The following is a 23,785-nucleotide window of genomic DNA, read 5'->3' as shown; positions in this document are numbered from 1 at the left end:
AACCAGAAATAATCACTCGATGGACCTGTTTTTGCAAGGCTCCCCCCACACATTAGGGAAAAAGTTAAAACAAAAATGAGCCGTGTGATGCAGATCAGAGCTGTGGGTTAGTGCGGTTGTGCTGAGGCATGAAAAAAACGTGTTTTTCTGTAATTTCAGTTCTGCACTGTGATAATGTCAAGTCACATTAGTAGTTTTCAGAGTCTTAAGGGTCACCAAACTTTTTTGTGACTTGCGGTAAGACGTTATGCAAGCTTCCAGTTAAGAAACAAGCAGAGATTCAGTAAGAGCTTTTATCCAAAGTAAATTACACTGTGCCCTAACAAAATAAATCGAAAAAAGGAATCTCTTTTATCGGAGTTTTTTTCATAACCAGTTGCCATCACAAGCAAGGAGCAAGGCAGTTGGTCATTTGGTTGATAGGACTGCTAAATTGCATCTAGTTGCCCCCTCACACTGAAATGTACACTATCATACACTATTATAGATTATTTAATTTTTTGATGAATTGATTTTTTATAAAACAAATACATTAAAATAGAGCCATGCAAAGAAGTAAATGCCGTTTGAAAATATATTAAAATGCCTCTATTATGGGCTATGAAAGGTTCATATTTTGTTTGACATGCATGCAAGGTCAAAAACACACAAGTTCTTATAATATGCATTTATTTTTACCCTTATTTGTTCAATGACTCCCAAACAATTTGCTCAACGATTAATTTTCCAAACCCCTCTGGTGATTGGTCTATTTAATTTAAAACGGTGTTTTAAGCTTTTAATGCTCAAGAATGAAAGGAATGAATTTGCATTTTCATTCACACCAATGTGAAAAGACCAACAAGTGGGTGGGCAATATGCTTTCATTTTGAAATGACATGGGACTAGTTTTAACAACGGCTCATTTCAGTGATTCAGAGTCGACTCTTTCTTTAGCGAGACAAAAACTTTATACACGGTCAGATTAAAAATTTTGTGGGATGTTTTCATTCACTTACAGCTGTGTTACACACTGCATGAAAAGTAATTTCTCAAAAATCCATAACAAGGGCACATCTAAATAATTTAAACACAGTTATGTGATCATTGTTTCATCTTTAGCTGCAGTACATTGTGCTTTAAAGAGAGTTTGCAAACTGAGACACATCGTTCTGATTGGCTGTACCTTGTTGTTTTTTTAACTTGCTTAAAGCCACATCCTTTGTTTTTGCATTTAATATGAACAGACAAATCAGACAGATATCAAACTTAAACTGCATGTAAACATAATCAATATTGGTCCAGGACCAACAATGTTAATAACGATGCTGATCAAGGACTTACTTCTCCTAAATTACAATAAGCTTTCATCTGACCACCATCTATGAAGACAGCAGAATGATGAAGACAGGAGAAAGGACACAAGCTATGACAGCTTAACAGCTGCATGCCACCCAATTAAGAGGTAAAGAAAAAACATGAGTCAGACAGGGGAAAAAACACTATGGAATTATGGAAAGACAGGCAATCAAAACGAATGAGAGAACTGGAATGAAAGGCAAAATAGATGAAAGTCAACAGACCAAAAGATGAGCAGATTATAATGTATATCTGTGTACGCGTGAAGCATCCTGTAAATGGAAACAGCAGTGATTCAGCTGCAGGGTAACGGCAGAACTAATCAATCAGCGTGCAGGCTGTATAAATGGACACATTCACAGATGTGCATGAAAAAATGACTGGGGAAAAAAAATACTTTATGCACCACCAAATCCATACGAACACAAAAAGCACAAGTCAGTGAGTCTAAAGGGCTGAAGTTGTGAGAAAAGGTAATTAATCACCCATAATTCATCTGTGACAATTACTTAATTGCAAAGCCTAACAAAAGGACTCTCATTAGAGCACTTTTACATTTTGGTGGAGTAACAAATGAACTAGTCATTTGAGACAAGTATGACCTTCTTTACACCCATAATAACATGAGGCTTGTTCTCTCACCTGTCCCGTGGAGGCCGAGTCACACATGGCCGTGTTGTACTGCCTGTCCAGCTCGGGTGCATTGTCGTTTAAATCCAACGTTTCTACAGCAACCACCACCCTGGACACCTGGCTGGGGTTATCTGAGGTAATTGAGAGTGCAGAAAAAGGAAGTTACCAAAAATAACACACACATAACACAGTTTGAGATATTTTTTGAGGCGTGCTCGCCTTGAGTCTCAGCCACTGAAGGTAAACTCTCCTCTTGTAAAGTTTATCACACACTTCCATGTGCACATTTTTATGAGAAATCATACGCTGAATAGTGACATTTTTTACAGACCTGTGCTCTTTTCCAAAACCTAGGGAGCTGCCTATGGAGGCAGTATTGTAAGTCATTGTAAGCATACTCCTGATGTGAAGGCTACTGCAAAAAGTAGCAGCATCGCATCATTTGCAGAAAATGAAAACGCACCACGTCAAATGCTGAAAAAAAAAAATTTAATTAAATACATTTAATGTAAATCGAGGATATACGACGAACATAAAAGAAGATATTTATAAGTATGTTAATAACCAAAGAGTTGATTGTTGTAGCTGTCTTTCATAACATGGGAAAAAAAGTAATCAGTTGAAAAAAACTGATCAGTTTATTGCATCCTTGCTAAATGAAAGTTTTAATGCATTTTCCGTGCATTTGAACAAATTGAATTTGAAAATTTTTTTTTTTAAAATCACACATAAAAAATGTTTAAGTAGCTTCAATATAGTAAGGTATTTTTCCATGTATACTGTAGTGTAACTACCACTGTAGTGGTAGTTGTCAGTTCAACTTGGCTATTTTTTTCCAAAGAGTAGGTTGTACATTGTTCATTTTTTTCAGTAGGTTGCCCAATGATGGCAGCGGGGCACCTCGCTACGTTGAGTTTCAGCAATATTCTAGACGAATGACTTCTCATGACAAACAAAGAGCTTTCAGTAGCTTTTAATTCAGAATAGTTTACAGTTGGCATATTGAAGCAGTTTAGGTTGCACCGGAAAACAAACTTAATGGATTGGTGTGAGCCTAAAAAGAAACTGAAGCATTCTGTCTCTCTCATTATAATTCAGTCCCACACACTTGCCTGTGGTTTGGACTGCTTTCACACAAATGTCTTGGACTGGATCCACACACACACATCAAGCTGTAACATGATGTTGTGGATTAGTGCCCACTGCTTCTCATTACTGGGAAGAGGCTTCGCCTACAATAGCCATCAGGCCTCCCCGAAGCTGCTTAGACCTACTTTCCATACAGTAACACAGCACCATAGATCCTCTAGTAACATGCCATCTCCCTAAGCAGTACAAATTCAGTGTATACTAAAAATGGTTTAATCCATGCATACATAACAAGTAAATTATAACAACACAAATCCATTAAATTTTAGCCATTGATATTGCAACCTTATAATAACTGACAATTTGGAAAGAACAGGAGATGATGTAAAGGTGAGATCAGAAATGTCGCAAACTAGATTTGAACTTAGCACCACTATTTTCACTAGTGTTCACTCTGGCAGAGATATTTTCAGCCAGTATTAAGCATTCTTGACCTAATGATGAACGATGTTCGTGTCAGTGTACCCTAGAGAGTTATGAACTATAAATAGCAAAGCTAACATTTTCCAGCAGTGACAGTAGCTCGGCTGTTTTCAAAATAGTGCAGCTTTTTCAGTAACAAGCTACTTTTGAAACACATAGTGGTGTAGCGTGACAAATCAGTTTTTAATGTCACTTTAGAAAATGTGCTCTCCTGAACTGTGTTTTCTACTCAGTATACCAACGTTGGGAGTCTTTTTCCGCAATCTGTCCAAAAAGAAACGATTCACTGATTCATGTCTGGGTGCAGCACTGTTCTTAATGTTCACTAACAATAGACATTTTTACTGGTGGGTCTTCAGGGCCAGCAAAGCCTTCTCTGCTGGCCTAAACATTCTCAGAATGCCTGCCTTGGTTTTACTTTATTTTTCCATGAGTGTGTATTAAATGATATCCAATAATCCATTCTCTTCGTTTCATAGTTTTGCTCTTGATTGCGCTGATTCCAGTAGTATGCTTATTTTAGAGCTTTTATCCAATCATATTTCAGCAATCGTGTTGCCAAGGTCAAAGAAATCTGCCCAAGGCGTTCAGAATCAGCAGCAGTGAAAAAATCAATTGCAGTGAAAAAGTTGGATTAACCAATCAGATGTCTATCTCTCGGGTTTACGATAAAGTCAGCACTTCCCGTCGTTTGATTGGATGATCAGAGAGCGTACTATTCAGAGCTAGCGAAATCACATTTGGTTTCACGCTAATATTATTGTTTCTCATTTTTCGTACATCTTATGCTGCGTACAGTGTGTTATTGCAGATTTTTCAGTGCATTCTGAGTAATATTCGCCTTCTGTAAATCTGAAATGACCGCAAAAACAAAAAACAACCACACACACCTCTTCACCCCTGTGAAAGACGAAAAATCACTATGGCAGGTTAAATAAAATTTTCTCAGTCTCCGAGTTGAGCTGTAACGTTAATATCAACTGTGCCTTGTATAAATTATGTACGCCGTTTCCCGGTAAATCTGCGCTAACTAGTATTTTCCTCCCGTAGCGCGCGGGCAGACTTAAGACGGGTAGACGAAAGAGTTCGTTAGGTGTAAGGTCAAGTTTAAAACACATGTAATCGCCTTATTTGTTTTATACCAATGTTATCTGCAAGGTATAAATACGTTTGAATGAATATGTTGAAATTAACATTAACTAAGATTAATAAATACTGTATTGCTCATTCTTAGTTCATTCTTAGTTCATGTTAACTAATGAACCTTATTGTGTTACCACATTTAAACAAAGCTAAAAGAAACTAATATTAAATATAAAACTTTCACATTAAAATTTAATGAATGTTGCCTTGCCTGAAACTGAAAAAAACAAACTAACTGAAATTAAAGTAAATTACAATATACATAATGGAAAACAAAAGTCTAAATATAAATACCTAAAATAGGATAAAAATAATACTGAAATAAAAATGATGTGCAAACTACTTTTAGATGTTATAGATATATTTAACAACATTCTAGGAATATTTAGCTATATTCTATTTTTGCTGTTGTTGTATTAAACTGTTAAACTGGTGTAATCTTGTCAACCTAATCAAGATACACTCATTCAATGATTCAGAAACGTCTAATTGAAATTACATAACTGCATAACTATACATATATTTTCATCCATTTATATGATTTATATAATTAATTATATGACTGGATAATTAACTAGCTTCCGTATAGTTAGCTACATGCAGCTCACTATTTCCCTGCTGCTGTGACTGTGTGTGTGTACCTCTCTGTGTGGCAATGATGGTGATATTATGCCACTGCTCATGCTCACGGTCCAGCTCTGCCACCGTAGTGATGAGCCCGGTGTCTGGAGTGATGCGGAACAAAGCTTCTGGGTCAGACTGAGGATCGATGGAGAACCTGAGGGAGATGGGAGATAAAAAAGACAAATGGAGAGGGAGAAGCATGTGGCATACACAAGAGGTGAGCAGATGCACGAAGCCCCGGCTCATCAGAAAATCTGTCATTCAGGAGCTGCTTTAAGCCCAGCAGCGGAAAACAAAAGAGCCGTGATTGGCAAAGTAAGAACCCTCAGATCCCTAACAAGGCACAGTTAAAATAACTGTAGTTCATTGGGATGAATATTGATCATTGGGTTTTTCCATGTGGAAACAAGCAAACACATCTTGTAACATGAATACCCTGAGCTCTGCGATATTGTTGTGAAGTGTTTTAACACAGGACACAAAATAGCATATAACCATAATTAATTAATGACATCATGGCTCTGTTCCAAAGCCTAATAAGCTCTCTACCCGGGCGGATGCTTTAAGCATCCCAGGCACGTTCCTGATGCGAAGGCTGTTCCAAACAACAGGCAGCAAAATTATGCTGCCTTTTTAGATTCCTCACTAGAGCCAAATTCTAAGCAGCATGTGCTTCAACTGTTAATAATTTAACCAATTTAGCATTTTGTTTTATATTTACATTTTTAAGTGATGTAATGTACATTTTTTTATGACCCTATACTTTTTGTTTTATTAAATTAGCATTAATTACAGTTACACACACACACACACGAACACACACATATATATATATAGTAGTTCACATTAACTAAAACTAAAACCATACTAAAACCATTTTTTTAAACATTAACTGTAATAAAATATAATATTAAAAAAGTATTGTAACATTTCACATTTTAATTTAGTTTAACTTGATGTATTAAAATAAATAAACAATGATAAATTAAAAAACAAACAAACAAATAAATAAACAGAATTGACCAAAATAAATCACAAAATTAAAAAAATGACCAAAATGAAAATAGAATATAAACTTAATATAAAATAGAACATAAAAAGAATATAGAACTTAAAAGTACTAATAAATACTTTAATATACTACATTAAATAACTAACAAATCCTACGTTCAGTGTAGTGTAAGTATGTAGTGTGTACCTGATGTTGTTGGTGAGTCCCGTATCTGGGTCCACAGCGCTGACCCGCCCCACTGTGCAGGCCGGTGGGCAGTTCTCAGACACATCCATTCGGTAACGTACCCTCGAGAAACGAGGGGGCTCATCTGCGTCCAGCACGGCCACTCTGATCGAAGCACGGTCTTTAAAGGGCCCGCGCCGAAGGAACCGAGGGTCCACGATGGGGTTCAGAACCTCTACTGAGAAAGAGTACGAGCTGCGGCTCTCATAGTCCACTGCCTGTAAACCAAACAAAAAACATAAACGTAATGATAATGTCTACCTAAACACAACAACTGAACATATCACACTCACCAGTCCATACCACACACATTATTTAATCACTGATGGATTATTAAATGGCGCTATTGTACATTTGCTCAAACCAGCAGGGGGCCCTGGTGAACTGCAGAAACGGCAGTGTTGTTATTGCTAAATAAAACCTAAAGTAGTTGTTTTTGTTAATTGAAAAAATAATATATAAATTATACACAAAAAAGCTGTAATACTGAAATGAAAAAAAAAACACAGATAAATTAGCAGATGATAAAAGCACATAACTATTACTAAAACAAAAATTCAAATGTAAAAATATAATTACACAGATTAATCCAAATATTAATACATTTAATTATAATATAGAAATAACACTGAGCAAGAGTTAATATTTACTATAACTTTTACGTTTTATTAATTTTATTAATAATTATATTTTAAATTAATATATTGCATTTAATTTAATTTAATGACTGTCTATGCCAATAACCAAGCCAAGTCCAACTATAATTATTTAATAATATAATAAATATATAAACTATATACATTATATACATCAGTGTAGAAAATATTTAAAATACAGCATTAATGTTTATTAATACACAACAATAATTCTCACAATAAATATAATTGACATATTGATATGAAATATGAACATATTAATAATTATATGGTGATTAAAACATTAATTATTAAAATGTTCAAATTACAATAATATAAAATAATTCGAATAACGCTGCTCAATGTGAGGGAATATCCTTGCATGTTTAAAGCCAGCAAGTTTCAAACTACATATACTTGTTAAAACAGAATCTATTACAGGAAAATAAAAAAGAAATTTACTTTCTATAAGATGCAAAAGGGCAATAGAACTGAACTTAACAACATGACGAACTGTTCTTGGAGCAAAGCAAGAAAGAAACCCATCTGCTATGATAATACTCAATCAAAGTTACACGCTTTTGGTGATGTTGCTTGTGTTCGTAATATACGCTCCTACGACCTGAAAAGGCTGTTAAATTACAGTGGATAGAAAGTGATGGGATAGTAAATAAAGCAGCCAGTTGGCTATATGCGAATGGAAAAAGCTGTGGTAAATGTGGCGCTGATGGATCTCTGAAATGCAGTATAAACTTAAAGTGAGCAGTAAATAAAAGTGGATCGCACTGACTATAATCAATGAAGCCCTTTTAACCACAAGCTAGTTTTGTTGAGTTGCTTTCTGCAATAATCCATGACCAGGGCATGTCAACGTCACACTCCAGCCCTGCCAACAATGACTTTACTTTACTGAACTACAAGCCACTGTACGCTATTCCAAGAATAGCATAATTTGACAGACTTTAATTACATGGGTTTTTGATAATCAGAGTCTCTTGAAATGCAATCACGCTCTCTGATGAGGTTGGCCATGATATTAGCAGGATCAGGGCCCAGCATTTATTGTATTGTGACGAGTCATGGGATCTGGATCTGGATCTGGCACTGGGAGGGATGTGTGTGAAGCTGGCACACCAGGAATGGGTAATGGGCCGGTTTTGGCAAGAGCAGCTGGATCGGGGCTCAAGGAAGTCAGAAATGCCTGGCGCATTATGACAGTCACTTTTGTTATCCTCTATTCATCTACACACACGTTCACACACACTTGGTCACTCTCTCCTAATGCAAGACCAAGTTGAGTTTGGACGGAATCAGTGGGGCACACAATGTGTTTGGCCTCGGTTTCCTCTGACAGGCTGAAGGACAGACTGAAATGAGCTGAATTAAACTGCACTGACTGGAGGACATCAGGTCACTGTGGTCACTACAAATCTCTGCCACTTTCTAACACCACAGTTTGACTATTCATCTTAAGGACCCACATAAACATAGTCTGGGGTTCATTACATTACTTCAGAATCTCAAAACTACAGGCAATGATCTTGGATTAAGCCTTTCATAAAGGTGATTAAAAAGGTGTACAAAGAACAAGCAGAAAAAACAGAAAGTCGCTTAAGGGCCAATAAGCAACAACATCATTTTAATTTTAAAACCAAAAAATTCTCAAACGAGAATCATATTTAATACATCGTGCTTTTTTTGCTCATGAAGCACTTATATATTAAGAGGACAAATGTTAAAATACACGTCAAGTGTGATAGAGTAGGGTTTTTAATTAATTATACTTGCATCACTCTAATTTAGTTTCAAAACATATGTATTAATCCTTCGCTTTTCTGTAAGAACAGCTGCTGTGAAGGCTTTTTATTAATATAACATGGCTGCAGGGATTTGCTTCCATTGTCAGTGAGGTCAGCCACTGATGTTGGGTTATGAGTACTGGCACACAGGCTGCCTTTCAATTCATCTCAGAGGTGTTCGGTTGGGTTCAGGTCTTGGCTTTGTTAAATTCAGTCAGGTTCATCCACACCAGACTCGGCAAATCATTCTTTATGCACTTTGTGCACAGTGACATTGTCATTCTGGAACAAAAAAAAGGCCCGCCCCAAACTGTTGCCACAAAGTTGGAGGCACAAAACTATACAAAATTATATTATATATAGGTATACAATATTACTTCTAAATAACACCTTTTTTTTTAGCAAAGATGTATTAAGTTGGTCCAAAGTGACAGTACATATATAAAAAATGTAGAAAAAACAACAACAAAAGCAAAAACTACTTCATGTAAATTATTTAGAACTTTATATTCATAAATGTCACTTTTTGTGAAAAGGATTATCATGGTTTCTCAAAATGTATTAAGCAGCACAACTGTTTTTGATATTAATAACAATAATTTGTTTTTTGAGCACAGCATGCTGAAATGATTTATGAAGGATCTGGAGTAATGGCTGTGGAAAATCCGGCGTTGCTATCACAGGAATAAATTCAATATAAAAATATATTAAAATAAAAACAGCTATTTTAAATTGCAAAAATATATCAAAATAGAAACAGCCTTGGTGAGGATAATGATACTGCTTTCAAAAACATTTTAAAAAAGCTTACCAACCCCAATCTTTCGAACAATAGCGTACATGCTCACATAGACCAATACACACTCTGCTATGAATCTATAACCTGCAACAAAAAAAGAAAAGATGAAAGATTTAAAATGACTCAGTGGGTAGGGGACGGTTGAAGGACAACTGAAATATAAACATGACAGGAACACGAAAAGAACAGAAATGAAGGTGAGAAAGAGACCAAAAAAAGGGACAGAGAGTCAAGCCAAGAGAAAGGAAGAGGGATAAATGGAGAGAAAAGGTTCCTAACAGGATCCCATTAGAGGCAGAGAGAGACAATCTGTCTGAGGAGGAGAGATGTCACTTACACTGTGAGCACACACTCATCACCCCATCCCTTCCTCTCTCACATACTCAATCACTCAGTCTCCCTCCCTCCCTCTCTCATCACTCCATCACACGCTCCACGCCCCTCCTAGAGAGCGGCGGTCTGATACTGACATCTAGAATACACACTCATCTCTCTCTCACGCCTGTTTAGAATAAACTTACATCTAAAGACCGGCCTGAATTGAATGCGCAGGCTGGTATATGCTAGTTTCATGCTTCTCCGGCTAGGAAACTTTTTTATTATCATGTAAAAGACTCTTTAAGTTTAGTTGAAGGTGAAATCGGGAAATTCTCCTCTCTTTCTCCAGTTTCACTTCCCAATTTCTCTTTTAAACGCCTCTCCGGCGGAATAGCAATCATGGGAAATTAATTAGGCTCTCTATATGGTCCACTATTCGGCTATATCACGCTATATTCCATAGCGCCATATGGCAGATCATATAACTTTTCAAGCATTTGATCTTTGGAGAGATCCGAAATGAGGAAAATATGTACACTACCATTAAACGTTTATCTTATTTATTTATTTAAGCGATGTTTTAGAAACAAATTTCAGGAGGAGCACATTCAGATAATTAACGCGGACTGTTGATCATTAGCGATTACATCATTTATTCAGTCAGCACACAAGTAAACCAAGTACGTCCTACCTCAGCATCCCTCCGCACCTCTAGCTCCTTCCACCCCACACTGAGAAGCATTTTGGGGGGGAGCACTTGAGGCCGGGCCCAACACGAGCTCGGACCCCTCTCCTGAGACAGGGGGAGGTCCTCGGGCTCTGGGGTCTTGTCTCTCTGGACAGCACTTTTCACTTTTCTCCGTTTACTTAAATGTAAGTGTGTACTCGTGAATTGTCTATTACGTTAAACAAGGCTGCCTTAGTTTCATCAAAATACAGCAATATTGTGAAATATTATTTTATTTGAATAAATTTATTCCTGTAAAAGCAGATTTTCTCATGATCCTTTAGAAAGCTTTTAGTATGCTGATTTGGAGCTCAATATTTTTTTTTTTATTATTATCGGTGTTAAAACACAATTGTGCCGTTTAATATGTTTGTAAAAAATCATAATACATTTTCCACCAAGGTTCATTAATGAACAGAAAAAAACTAAATTCATTTCAAACTGAAATATTTAGCAGCTTAATAAATGTCTTTACCGTCACTATAAAACAATTTAATGCATCCTTTCAATTTAATGCAACCTTAATGTTATGAAAAGTACAAAATATCATGGATATCCTAATGATTAATCAAGTAAATAAGGTTGACCCATGCAATGTATTGTTGGATATGGCTTCAAATATACCTGCGCTACTTATGTTTTGTTGTCTAGGGTCATATATTTACATACATATACATATTTTATTTAAAATATGTCTCTCATTGCCAAAGCGCTTGCTCAAAATAACAATAACATCACTATCTGTCTCCACACTATTTTACCCCCACGCAAATGCTCACAAATGCAGTCACAAATTCACGGTTTGCCCTCGAGACTGGCCTCACGCCACCGCACATATGTGTGTATGTGCTCGTTGTGGGTATTTGGATCTATTCTCTTTGTGAATTTCAGATTTCGCCCCTGTTTTCCTTTCTGTGCACAGGCATGTTGGCTCGAAATCCTCAGATTTGTCCTCTGCATGTCTTTTGCATGCAAATGTATGTGCACAACTGCATTCATTCAGAGGTGACAGGCAGTCTTGAATCAGGTTGTCTTCCTGACACCTGAATCACAGCCACTCTCTTTCTCTCCCTCTCCCTTGTGTTTTAATACGACTCTGGGACGTTAAGCCCAGATTAGCTTTGAAGCAATTCAAACACTACATTCTAACAACGTACTGCTTCCCTGCACTCCCTCCTCAGTCTCATCTTCACTCCTTGCATTCTTAAACCTTACAAGCCCGCATTGTCAAGTCCAAAAAACCAGGTCTGGATTCAATATTCAACCTTTACATCAACACTGGTTCAAAACATTCCATTCCTCCCATTCTTTTCCTTCTCATTATAATTCTTTCTCTTTTTCCCACAGTCCTTCATTGCTCCTTCAATCACCATTTCTTTCGATCTCTCCCTCTTTGTCTCAGAGAAGATTAATGCAATCTCTCCTCTCAGAGAGAAAACAAACCGATAATCCAGACAGAACCACAGGTTGATGACCGTGGATTTAGCTGCACGATTAAAGTGAGAATATCTAATGGAAATAAGGGAAGTCAGATTTACAGCATCCGCAGTTTCTAAAACCAACACAACGAATGACACAAACAACAGCAAGGTCGTGAGTCTGATTCTCGGGGAACACACATCTGGATATAAATTTAGCCTAAGCGATGCATGCACAGCATAAATGTAAATATAATGCACGATTTGAACCTGCAATCTTCAATTCTGCATCGCAGATATTTACAAGAGGAAATTCATGTCCACCGGCCTATGTTTAATTCATAGCATCCTATTTATTTGCAAAGGAAGGAAATGTCAATCACACAGCTCAAACGTTCAAACTGTCGCACCACTAGGTGGCACTGTTGGAAAGCTGTATAGGACTATAGGGCTACCGTTACAAAAAGGTATTTAATGCTACTTTAGCATCAGTCACTTTAAGGACAGTTGGTTGTACAACACTGCCACAAGAGATCACAGATGTGGATGTATTGCCGGCATATTAAATATTCAAATGTACACAACAGACCTCTTCCATCATAACCCTGTGTAATGCAGTTTTCTCTCTCTCTCTCTCTCTCTCTCTCTCTCTCTCTCTCTCTCTCTCTCTCTCACACACACACACACATATAAACACATAAACACAGACTTCCAGCAATCTGCATACGCTTAATCAGAGCAGCATGCCACCCACCAGCCCACACAAACACACACACGCCGTTCTGTCTGGATAATTATGCCTCTGAAAATTCACTTTGTGTTGATTAGTCTAAGAACAGTGAATAATGCTGTGTAATGCCAGCGTGGGGACAAAATGTTAAACGAATAGTTCACCCAAAGATTACAATTCTGTCATCATTTACTCATCCACACATCATTTTTAACCGTGTATGACTTTCTTTCTTCCTTGCAATACACAAAATAAAATTTCTGAAGCATGTCCTGAACGCTGCAATAAAAGCGAATTAAATGATTGTAATTGTGGTGGACTGATAAGTTCTGAAATGACAAAACGCTTTCGAAGTATGATTAAAAGTGCTCCTTACCACTTATTTTATAACTTATCTTAGTCAAAATTGAAGTAATTAATTCATGAACCCCTTACAAAAAATTACCATGGTTTTATTGTAGCAAATGTGAGAAAGTCACCATGTTTTTGGTGACATACACTATATGATTTCCATTTGTATATCCACAGTTTTACAACAAATAACATGGTTAAACTATGGATATTTTAGCAAAAACATTAATTTGTGGTTACCATTGTTTAACTCTGGTTTATTGGCTTAAGCCCATTAAAAACTATCACAGAAATTCTAATGGTTTCTATTAAAATACCGTTTTGAACCATTGACTTTTTGAACCATGATACTTTCGAATCGGATCTTTTCAAAGAATCAGTCGATCCAATACACAATGATTCGTTCACAAACTGGTCTGATTCTCCAGTTCAATGAACAGACTCAATTGATCACTTTGGTCAACAGTTTTACAGAGAGGATGATTAAGAATGACTAATTATATAAATGTCGATCTACTCATTAAGCAAAGCAAAACATGAGTCTTTATTTAGCTTGCAAATTGTATGGATTTTTTTTATGCCAATTTGTAATTTTTCAATCTTTAAATATCCCATTCATTGTAAATGCATGCAAAATGAGTGGCTGGTAAATTATTCAGTATTTCCCTTTTATGTTCCACGAAAGAAAAGAAAGTCGAACAGAGTTTGGGTCAACTTAAAGGTGAATAAAAGAGGGCAGAGTTGTGAACTAAACCTTTAAATACTCACTATACTCAGGCACTTAGAGTTGCCTCTGCCCAAAATGAAACCTACAGATTTACACTTTGTTCCTTTCCTTAATCCCCAGCTCAAGGCATTTTTTCTCAAGGACAAAGAGTTTTTGCACTGTTTGAGAATCAATGAATTTCTAAAGCGCCGCTCCACCCTAGGTTTTTAAAGCGCAGAAATGACCGCAGCACATAACTAACATCCCTCAGGGGAAAGAGAGAGGGAGCGAGGGATACTCTGCAGAGAGAAACCCAGCACCGCTGAGATGAAATGAGTGAGCGAGGGAGGGAGAGAGGTCGCAGTGCAGCTTTACATGGAAACAGTTTCTTCTCAGACAGGCAGGCATGACCTAGCTTACCAAAAAGGGCCCTGACTGACCCATTCACACACTCAGCCTTGGGCATTGTCCTCTTTATCCACACATCAAAGGTCTCTTCTTCTTATCTGCAAAAGGCTTCTTTCTTCAGTACCTTTCATTTTTATAATGTGCTCCTTTTTCTCATCACATGGTTTGTAATTCAGGGCAGTATTAACACAGATGGAGCAAAGGTCATGTATAAATGTGGCTAGTTGGTGTGTGTGAACGAAAGAAAGGGTTTGAACCTGTCTCTGTCAAAATGATCAGCTTAGACCAATATTTATGCAAGTCTGTGTTGGTTGAATTTGCTGGTTAAGCTTAAAGGGTTATGAAATGCCGTTCCAAAACCATAAAAGCTTTGTGTTGTCTTCAGAGATACAATGTAAGATATTTTAGATAAAAACCGGGAGGCCTGGGACCGTCCCAATGCCAATAAAATTACACTGTCAAGACCCAGAAAAGTTGAAACATTGTCAGAATAGTCCATCTGCCATCATTGGTTTAACCATAACTTTATGAATCCAAAATATCTTAAAATTGTGTTCCCAAGACGAACAAAGCTTTTATTGGTTTGGAACAACATGTGATTAATGGCAAAATAAATTTTGGGGTGAAGTAAACCTTTAAGGATTAAAGAATATATATAATGTTTAACTAAATATATATAATGTTTATTATTATATAATGAACTAAATCATTTTGTCATTTTTTTTAACGCAGTGCTCATTCATATTTAAGCAAAGAGTAACTTAGATATTAAACAAAATATATTCATGTTTTATGGACAAAAGAAAGTAAATAAATGATGACAGAACTTTCATTTTGGGTGAAACTATGCCTTTAAGCATCCAAGGCTCTAAAACACGGTACATATAGTCACCAGTCTTTTCACCAGATGTATTATATAAGGTTGTTTGTATGTACGAGGATGTTAGTGTGCTTCTCCTCTAAGCAAAAAGCGACCGTGCTCTAAACTCTGTGGGTTCCTAAGAGGTCATAGCAGGCATTGTGATGACAGAAATTGCTCCTATTGGAAACACTTTCCTCCCTGGGGCGAGCTCTTCCTCTCTCTGTGAAGCTTTCTTTTCTTTTTACTATCTTTCACTTTCCCTCTGTCTCAAAGAAATCTTCAACTTTGGTCCCTCTGATACGCAGCGAAATAAACAAGAGGCAGGCATGACGATCGGCTGTTCTGAATGAGATAGGCAGGTGGCCAAACTAGAGCGGGGTCCTGTAAACACAAACACAAACACGACAAATAATGTTCAGCAGTTTTTTATATTTGTTTAATGGGCCAGAAACCAAAGGGGAGCTTAGTGCTAATTTTACGCTTTGTTTATTCTAATTCTATTAGAGTGGTATCTTTCATGTTTTCTATTAGTTGCGCGTGGGTTCTCTGGCTAAATCCCTTTTAACCTCTTCAATCTTTGTTTTCAGATACTCCCACCTGCATATCTTTACGCATTGTTCACTTTCGCTGTCTTTGTCTTGTTCTTCATCTCCATCATTGTGTCTTGCAGCGCAGTCAAGAGTCCTGGCCTGAATTCCGAGTCCTGACGGACAATGGAACTGTCTCTGTGTGCTTTTGACAGGAATATTAGAGAGAACCGTAGCACGGGAGCAATTTTAGAAAATATGATTGGGTGAATAAAGCATCAGTGCAGTGGAGGATGAAGTAGGAATTCAAGGAGAGACATGGGAGGAGTTCATTTGTTTACCTATAATTCCCCCTTTTCATTTCCTCCTTCACTAAGCGTTAGATGACTAAAGTGTTCCCTTTTTCCTATCTAGTATTCTTCCACTTTATTTCCCAGATTAACACTTTGTTGCTCAGAGCTGGCATTTTCATAGGCTAATAAGACTCCCAAATTTAAATTGTCGTTATTTGCTCACATTATTGTTCTTCTGTGGAACATAAAAGAAGACATATATTGAGCAATATCTCAATGTTTCTTGTCCATACAAAGTCAATGGGCTTGCAACAGTCAAAATATCTTGTTTGGCATTAAGCAGAAGGTTTGAAATGGTATGAATGTGAGTTAAAGATGTGTACAATGTCACAAATATTTCTATTTCGAATGCTGTGTTTATATATATATATATATATATATATATATATATATATATATATATATATATATATATAATATAAACATTAAAATTTATTACAATAGAAAACCTTTAAATTATAATAATATATTACAATATTTTAACTATATTTGCAATCATATAATTATAGCTTTGGTGAGCTTAACAGGTTTCATAGACATCTTACTGACCCCAAACATTTGAACAATGTTGTATATATACTGTATTAAACATTCAAATTACAATAGTGAATACTGTCTTTTGTTACTAAAGAAAAGAGGTGCACAAAAATAACATTTTCTATGGTCTCCCACATGCCCCTGCAGCAGTTAATCCTACTATACTGTAGTTTCAGTGAGAAAAGGATCAATTTGTACTTTGTTTAACTAGACACAACCTTTACATTTTTTACAGTTACTGTATGAGTGACCCAAAGCAAAAACGTCCATCAAAACACTGCATGCGTAAAACCTCACAAAACATCTTCAGTATGCCTGATAGCAACACCACTACAGACACAGCACTGCAAATTCTGCATAACCTTGATTGTTTCTTTCTTACGGTTTCTTTCTTGCTTTTTTATTTTCCCCTAATGTTTTTATCTTTTATATGGTCTCTCCCGGTGTATGTCTTACTTCCATGTCTCTGTATCTCTCTGCTGTCTCGTCTCTCTGGCCACTCGTTTAATCTCTCTGCTCCTTTCTGTCTGTTTCCCCTTTCCAGTTTTCCCTTATCACAGTAACACATCCCTGGCCTAAAATCCCTCCCAGCCTCACCTGCAGCCAAAGCTTTTTTTCTTTTTTTTAACTGACTTCCTCACACCTGCCAGGCCTGTCACAGCTACAAACCCCCTTACTTTATTTACACACACATGCACACACATTCACACAAACTTGTATGATCGCAGGGGCCCAGTACAGTCGCTGTGACATACACACAAATGAGTCCAGGAAGTTGGATTGGCATCAATAAACCGGTGCCGGCTTTTCCCAGTGTCTGATCACAGATCCAGATCTGAACAGAGCACACACACAATCAACTGACTTCCAAGCAGCTCAGAAATGGGGCTTCAAATCTTTTAACTATAGCGGGCAACATGAAGTTCAAAACAAAATGTCGTTATCTCAAGGAGCATCACCTCAGAACCTGATTAATTGAGATTATTCTATATAAAATGAGCCTGATGATTCCATTAAAGGGACAATTTACAGATTCTGTCATCCTTTACTCAACCTTCTGTTATTCCAAACCTGTAGATGTTATATTTTCAGTCAAAAATGCACGATGTGCATGTGCTTTGGACAGTTATGGAAACAGTGAGTTAAACATTCTTAGCTTTCTGATATTACAGTCTGTAATAATACAAGGCAGCAATGCTATATAGCTGTTACTTAAACAGGTGACATGCTGCATTCGTCCAATCAATGACACTGACAACCTAAATATGCAAATGAATTAACCCAAGAATTTACAGTGTGAAACATATGTTTATGAATACATAGAATTGTTAACCTTGGGTTAATTATAGCAGCGTAAGCATAAGATTTAAAAAATGTCAGTCAACAATGATAGTTTATAAAATATTTGATATGCAATGAATAAAATGTATGTTAAAATGTTGGTATTGCTTGCTGACAAGCATTAGGGGGATAGAAATAGTGTTTTTGCATAAGCAATGACCTGTTTTGACAATTTGTGCATGTAGGGGGTGGAAGCCACATGTTAGGAATGGACCAACAAGAAGTGACAGCTTTCTTATAAATAACCCAAGTCACAAGTGTCTAACCTCCGCATAAGCAGATATATGGAGCCTGGCACTAAGATTATCAGTAAAAAGGTATACTTAAAAAAAACAACATGCAGCTTTAGAGGTTTTGAAATACAAACCATGAGAGTCCTATGGACCACTTTTATGTTTGGAGGTTGACAGTCCCTGGTGACTATGAACTGTCACTGTATGACAACAGCTTCTTAAAAAAACTTCTACTTTTAGAAGTCCTATATAAAAAAAGAGCAGCATATAGGTCTGGAATGACATGATGGTAAGTAAACAATGACAGAATTTTAATTTCTGAACGAACTATTCCTTCATTTTACTAATGCATCGTGTGCAGTTTCAGGTGATGTGAAGATGCCCTCAGGCGAACAATGACAGTCAGAATCTGTAACAGTGAAGAAACGGGCTCTCAGAGATGAGTGCAGTCTCATGGGGCTTCTGCGTGTGGCATGCACCACACGGCGCGCCTGGCGTAAATCGCGCTCTTTTCTCTCACAGCCTGTCTGATCAGCGTCTCGCGCACGCACGAGCGCAAGAGGCTGCACAGACTTTGATGGGGCTGATTCAACGTTGACTCACATCGCCTATACAGCACAGACACTCGTTTCTGGCCTTTTGTGGAGGTTTTTTTCTTCCACTGGAGCAGATCTCCTCACGACACCTGGCAGAATGAGTAACCTGCCCCTCCTACACCAAGAACATCATCTGCTCTATGAGGTGTCTTCTGATTTCTTCCCACCTTCAATGAACCCAAGCCCACACACACACAAACACACATTTCCCTGCTGAAAAGACCAGCGTAGACGGTAACCAGCATGCATTGTGTTTTGGATGCAGGTCACCACTGTTGTGCTACCATTCCCACCGGCTTCTTAACTAGCTTAGCCAGCAAGATGTTCTCAGTCAGCCCGCTTCAAACAGAAAGACCATGCTGGTTGACAACCTTTACTACTGTTGCTATATTTAGCAGTAAGCAGTTGAGTTTCTGTCTACATCTTTTTTTATGGGTATGTTGAGGTGTTGACTCAAAAAAAATACTTTCAAAAAACATATCTGCTCTTTTTGTGTAGACAAACCACCGCAGGATCAAATTACTGAAAATGCTGGCTTCAGATGGACTTTCCAGCAGGGTTTCATATCCCCATATGTCTGTGGACGTTCTTCCCACCTTGTTCAGAATGATCACGGCCTCTTGGTTGGCTCCGGTGATGTTAAAGGTGTCCCCCGACTCGCCATCCAGGATGGTGTATTCCAGCTTGGCATTGTCTCCCAAATCGGCATCTGTTGCTGAGATCCGACCCACCTCCGCTCCTGGCACCGCCAACTCTGACACAGAGAATAGCCAGGAACCTGAGAAAGGAAAAAGATTCAGAAGGCAGGATGGGTAGAGAAACACAGAGGCAGAAAATCGATCATTTTGCATCCTCATACATCATATCAATTTGATTTTCGAAAAGCTTTAAACTGAAGCATCTTGCATTTCATGTTATATCAGTTACAAGTTTCTCTATTTGACTTTGGCTATTGATTGGCATCCAGTTCTAATCTTGTTGTTTTTTCGCGAGGGTTTTTCAAATGCGAATCGTGATTAAACTTAAAGAGCACTGCTAATATATATATATGGCTTGATTTTTCACTTTATTTTCAACTAAAATGTTTATTTCATCACCTAAAAATAGATGCCAGTTTAATCACAGTATAATAATAATAATAAATATATATATACAGCTTACTTTTTCATTTTATTTTCACCTAAAATTGTTATTTCATCACCTAAAATTAGACTAAAATCAATAAATATGACATGACAAAAACTAGGCAAATGTAAAAGAATGCCATAGACAAATGGCGACATTTCAAAGGCAAAGGCAAAACATATTAGTAAACAATAGTAGGATTTTATTGTGACATTTATAAACTAAGAAAAGTCAAAGAGGAAGAAAGGATAAAGAGTAATGGTCCAAAACATATCTGCCTCCATCACAGTTGTATATATAGCGATCATTTGTTCCACACGTCACAACCAGGGACATTACACAGTACATCTCCATTAGACACCTTGAATCTGTGACACAACAAAACAACAGACTGAGATAAAAGTCAAAGCTCATCACCATCTCCCTACATCAACAAACTGCCCCCAAATTTGCAGAAATATAACAGCAGCCTTTCAAATCACTCCCTCAGTAGAGTGCATCGGTTCTACATCTGAAAGACTTTGAGTTTCAGTTCAGACTGGCATGTAGCCGATGTCCTGCTGTTCTTTGATGAGGAAGAGGTGGCTGATGGGGGAAATAGTCTCTAGCACAACAAGTGTTTGAGGATTCAACTTCAGAGTGGCCACCGTGTCATTGCTCGGACTTTAAAACGCTCTGTCACTTCTGTCAAGCAAATGCACGCACTTCCACTTAGAAGATGTCGCTCGCGATTCGGCGCACTTGAGGCAAAATCGAGGAGAGCTGTTTGCATTGGGATTTAAGGATTTGGCACAACAGGAAGTCAAACACAGACACACACATTAAGGCATGCTCAAGGTCACGCATTTCAGTAAAAGACGAGACGCCCGCTGGACAGGAATAAATTACATTTTAAAATACATTAAAAACAGAAAAGTGGCCTTTTTTTCACCTTAAAACTTTAAAACTTTTTAAAAAATATCTATATCTTATACTATATTTTTGTTTATCTATATTTTTAATGTTGTTTTTTCGATTTACATTTTAAATTATTCCTGTTATGGCAAAGATGCATTTTCAATCGAATTGAATAAATTCTTCTGAAATCATTTTATATGTCTTACCAATGTGGAAAACATTTTTGTTGTAGCCAAATATTTTTGTTGAAATTATTGGATTTTAGAATCCTTTGTTAAATAGAAAGTTCTAACTAATATAGCAATTATTGGAAATATTATTTTTTGCAACATTGTAAAAGTCTATACTGTCTCTTTTGATGAATTCAGTGCACCTTTGCTAAATAAAAACTTTAAATGATTACATAAAACCATTTGTTTCTGTATAATACAAAACTGAATTAGGCAATTTTTAGTTAGGATTAGTTTAATTTAGTTGCTAATTTGGGTAGAAACACTATTATACAAATAAAACATTTTTTTTAATTTTCACATTGAAATATATATATATTACTAGATTAAAAAAGTGACTAAATAATTCATTTAGAGAATATTCTTGTGCAACATTAGTTTAGATACAACAAGAAATATCACACAATATAATGGTGTATGTATTTGTATCTTGTAGTTACAGTTTGAAAAGACATGGCGGCTCTGATCCTAAGCTATCCTCTCCTACAGCTAGCCACAAAATCATTTGTCATTTTCCATGACTTAAGACTGAGCAAACTCACTTCGGACACGCACACACACAATGACAGCTACCCGTCACCTCATAAATCACGAATCAGGGGCGTAGAAAAGCAGGAAAGCGAAAGGATGATCATCTTTTTCCGAAGCAGCTTTAGCCAGCCAATCAAACAGCATGAAGGGAAAAGATCAATGTTCTGTGACTTCGAGATATAGCACTCCCCACTGGGTCACTGTAATTGTGTTCAGTAGGGACAAACGAAGTGGTATCACAAAGCCTGCATGGACTCCCTTTAAAGCACCACCTTTACTCTCGGCCTCACCTTTGCGATGAGAAAGCTTGCTTTTTTATTCTTTGAATTCATTAAAAGACACTCTAATGGGGCTGGGCTTCCCAGGGAAGGCACAGGGATTGGCGGGTATGAGTCAGCACCCAATGGGAGATTAAGAGCAGAGTATTTAGAGCCTTTCAATGATAGGCAGATGGAGTTAATTAGCAGGTCTGTGGATGAATACAGGTTCAGCTCAGTAAATAACATGGAGCACAATTACCTCAGGTCCACAGAGCGAGATGAGTGAGACTCAGTGTGGGCAAGACTGCATGTGGGCAAGCAAAAGATGGATTTTGAAAAGAAGCGCATTTAAATTGTACAAAGAGTTCTCGATGGATGAATAGATGGAGAGGGCTGTATTGTTTGTAAATGAGGGGAGAACAGCTTGATTCAAAGATGTAGCGATTATAAACAGAGACGAATTGAAAAGGAAAGGCAACACTATAAGAAAGAACAGTCAGGAGACAAAAAAAAATAAAATAAAAAAAGAAGAAAATAAGAGTGTGAGAGGGAAAAGAGAAAATAAGAAGCCTTATCTATGGATGAGGCTTTATGTTGCCGTAGAAATGAGACCTCTGAGATGGGAGAGTCATTAAAAAAGTGTCTAGCTGGCTAAAGCTCAAGCGCTGGTTGAAAATTAGATAGAATAAAATCTGCATCCTTTTAGGACGTCCATCACTGTGGCACTTATGGAGGCAGGGTGTAAAATGAAGGATGTGGAGAGAGAGAATTGTCACGGAGCAACCCTACTTTTCTTGTGTCAGAGTTGCAATATCCCTTCACCGACCTGCTTAATCAACTAGTTAGTCTCTGGTAAATGTTGTCATCTGAATCCTGACGCAAAGTCAGGCAACAAGAGAGATGATTTATAGCGGGTAGACGATAATAGTAGTTTGTGTGTAAATGTATATATATATATATATATATATATATATATATATATATATATATATATATATATATATATATATATACATAACATTTACTTCTTTTCACTTAAATATCATTTTAATTAATTTAATAATAATTAATTTAAAAAAGCTAAATTATATTTGTTATTTGAAAATTATTCATTCAGAATTAATACGTCCAAACATATTTATCTATAAATAAATACATACACATTTGTGTATATATATTCAAGAAAAATATGTAATATTTTCAAAATATATGAATGCACACATACATTATGTAAACAAAACCTTCCATTTTGGTTGCGCTTATATATAGCATATATATTAGCTGAATATTATCCAATTTATACGCAACAGTGATATAGTGAGAGCTGTAACCGGTGGAAAAGAAATGCAAAATTTGCCATTTAAAAGAAGCCATACATTCTGAGGAAATAAAGAACTGTCATACTATAAACCTATGAAGAAGAAAAACTATAAGGCACTATTTATCAAAAGAGCAAAACAATTAATAAAGACACACTGAGTTGATATGATTATGCAGGGATTTTTACATGAAATTTGCATCCAGGTCATGCTGTGAGGCTTAATGCATCGTAGAAGTGCTTTAGCTCACATCATGCGAATGTGCGCACAGCATCTTGGGATTGAAAGAAGGTTAACACCACTCACTTGTGCCAAAAGGATAGATTCAGCACAGCAAGGATTCAGCACAGGGGGAGTTAGCGAACTGTATATGAATACATCAAAAGACTAACTGGAGAAACACTGAAAGTGAGAAGGAGAGGCAGAGATTAGGAAATTGGTGTGAGAACTCAAAGAGAGAGATGCGTGGGAGATGGGCAGTTATCCCGCTCCTCAGTGTGAAAGGACTGAAAACGCAGGGGTGCAAAAGCTAAAGG

General features: G+C 36.9%; 1 protein-coding gene across 2 annotated transcripts in view; it reads right to left on the bottom strand.

Annotated features, from left to right (window-relative positions):
• LOC122325273 overlaps nt 1-23,785 on the bottom strand; it is a 120,095-nt gene that overhangs the window by 9,276 nt on the left and 87,034 nt on the right. For both annotated transcript variants that reach the window (XM_043220263.1, XM_043220256.1), the window contains 4 exons: nt 19,484-19,665; nt 6,509-6,765; nt 5,328-5,464; nt 1,981-2,102 (listed from right to left, as the gene is read on the bottom strand). In XM_043220263.1, coding sequence (XP_043076198.1) covers nt 1,981-2,102; nt 5,328-5,464; nt 6,509-6,765; nt 19,484-19,665 — 698 coding nt within the window. The remainder of the gene's footprint in view (nt 1-1,980; nt 2,103-5,327; nt 5,465-6,508; nt 6,766-19,483; nt 19,666-23,785) is intronic.

The sequence above is a fragment of the Puntigrus tetrazona genome, chromosome 2, assembly GCF_018831695.1.
Source record: "Puntigrus tetrazona isolate hp1 chromosome 2, ASM1883169v1, whole genome shotgun sequence".
NCBI classification, from domain to species: Eukaryota; Metazoa; Chordata; class Actinopteri; order Cypriniformes; family Cyprinidae; genus Puntigrus; species Puntigrus tetrazona.
Note: the sequence above shows the minus strand (reverse complement) of the source record. Positions and strands in the feature narration are given on the sequence as shown.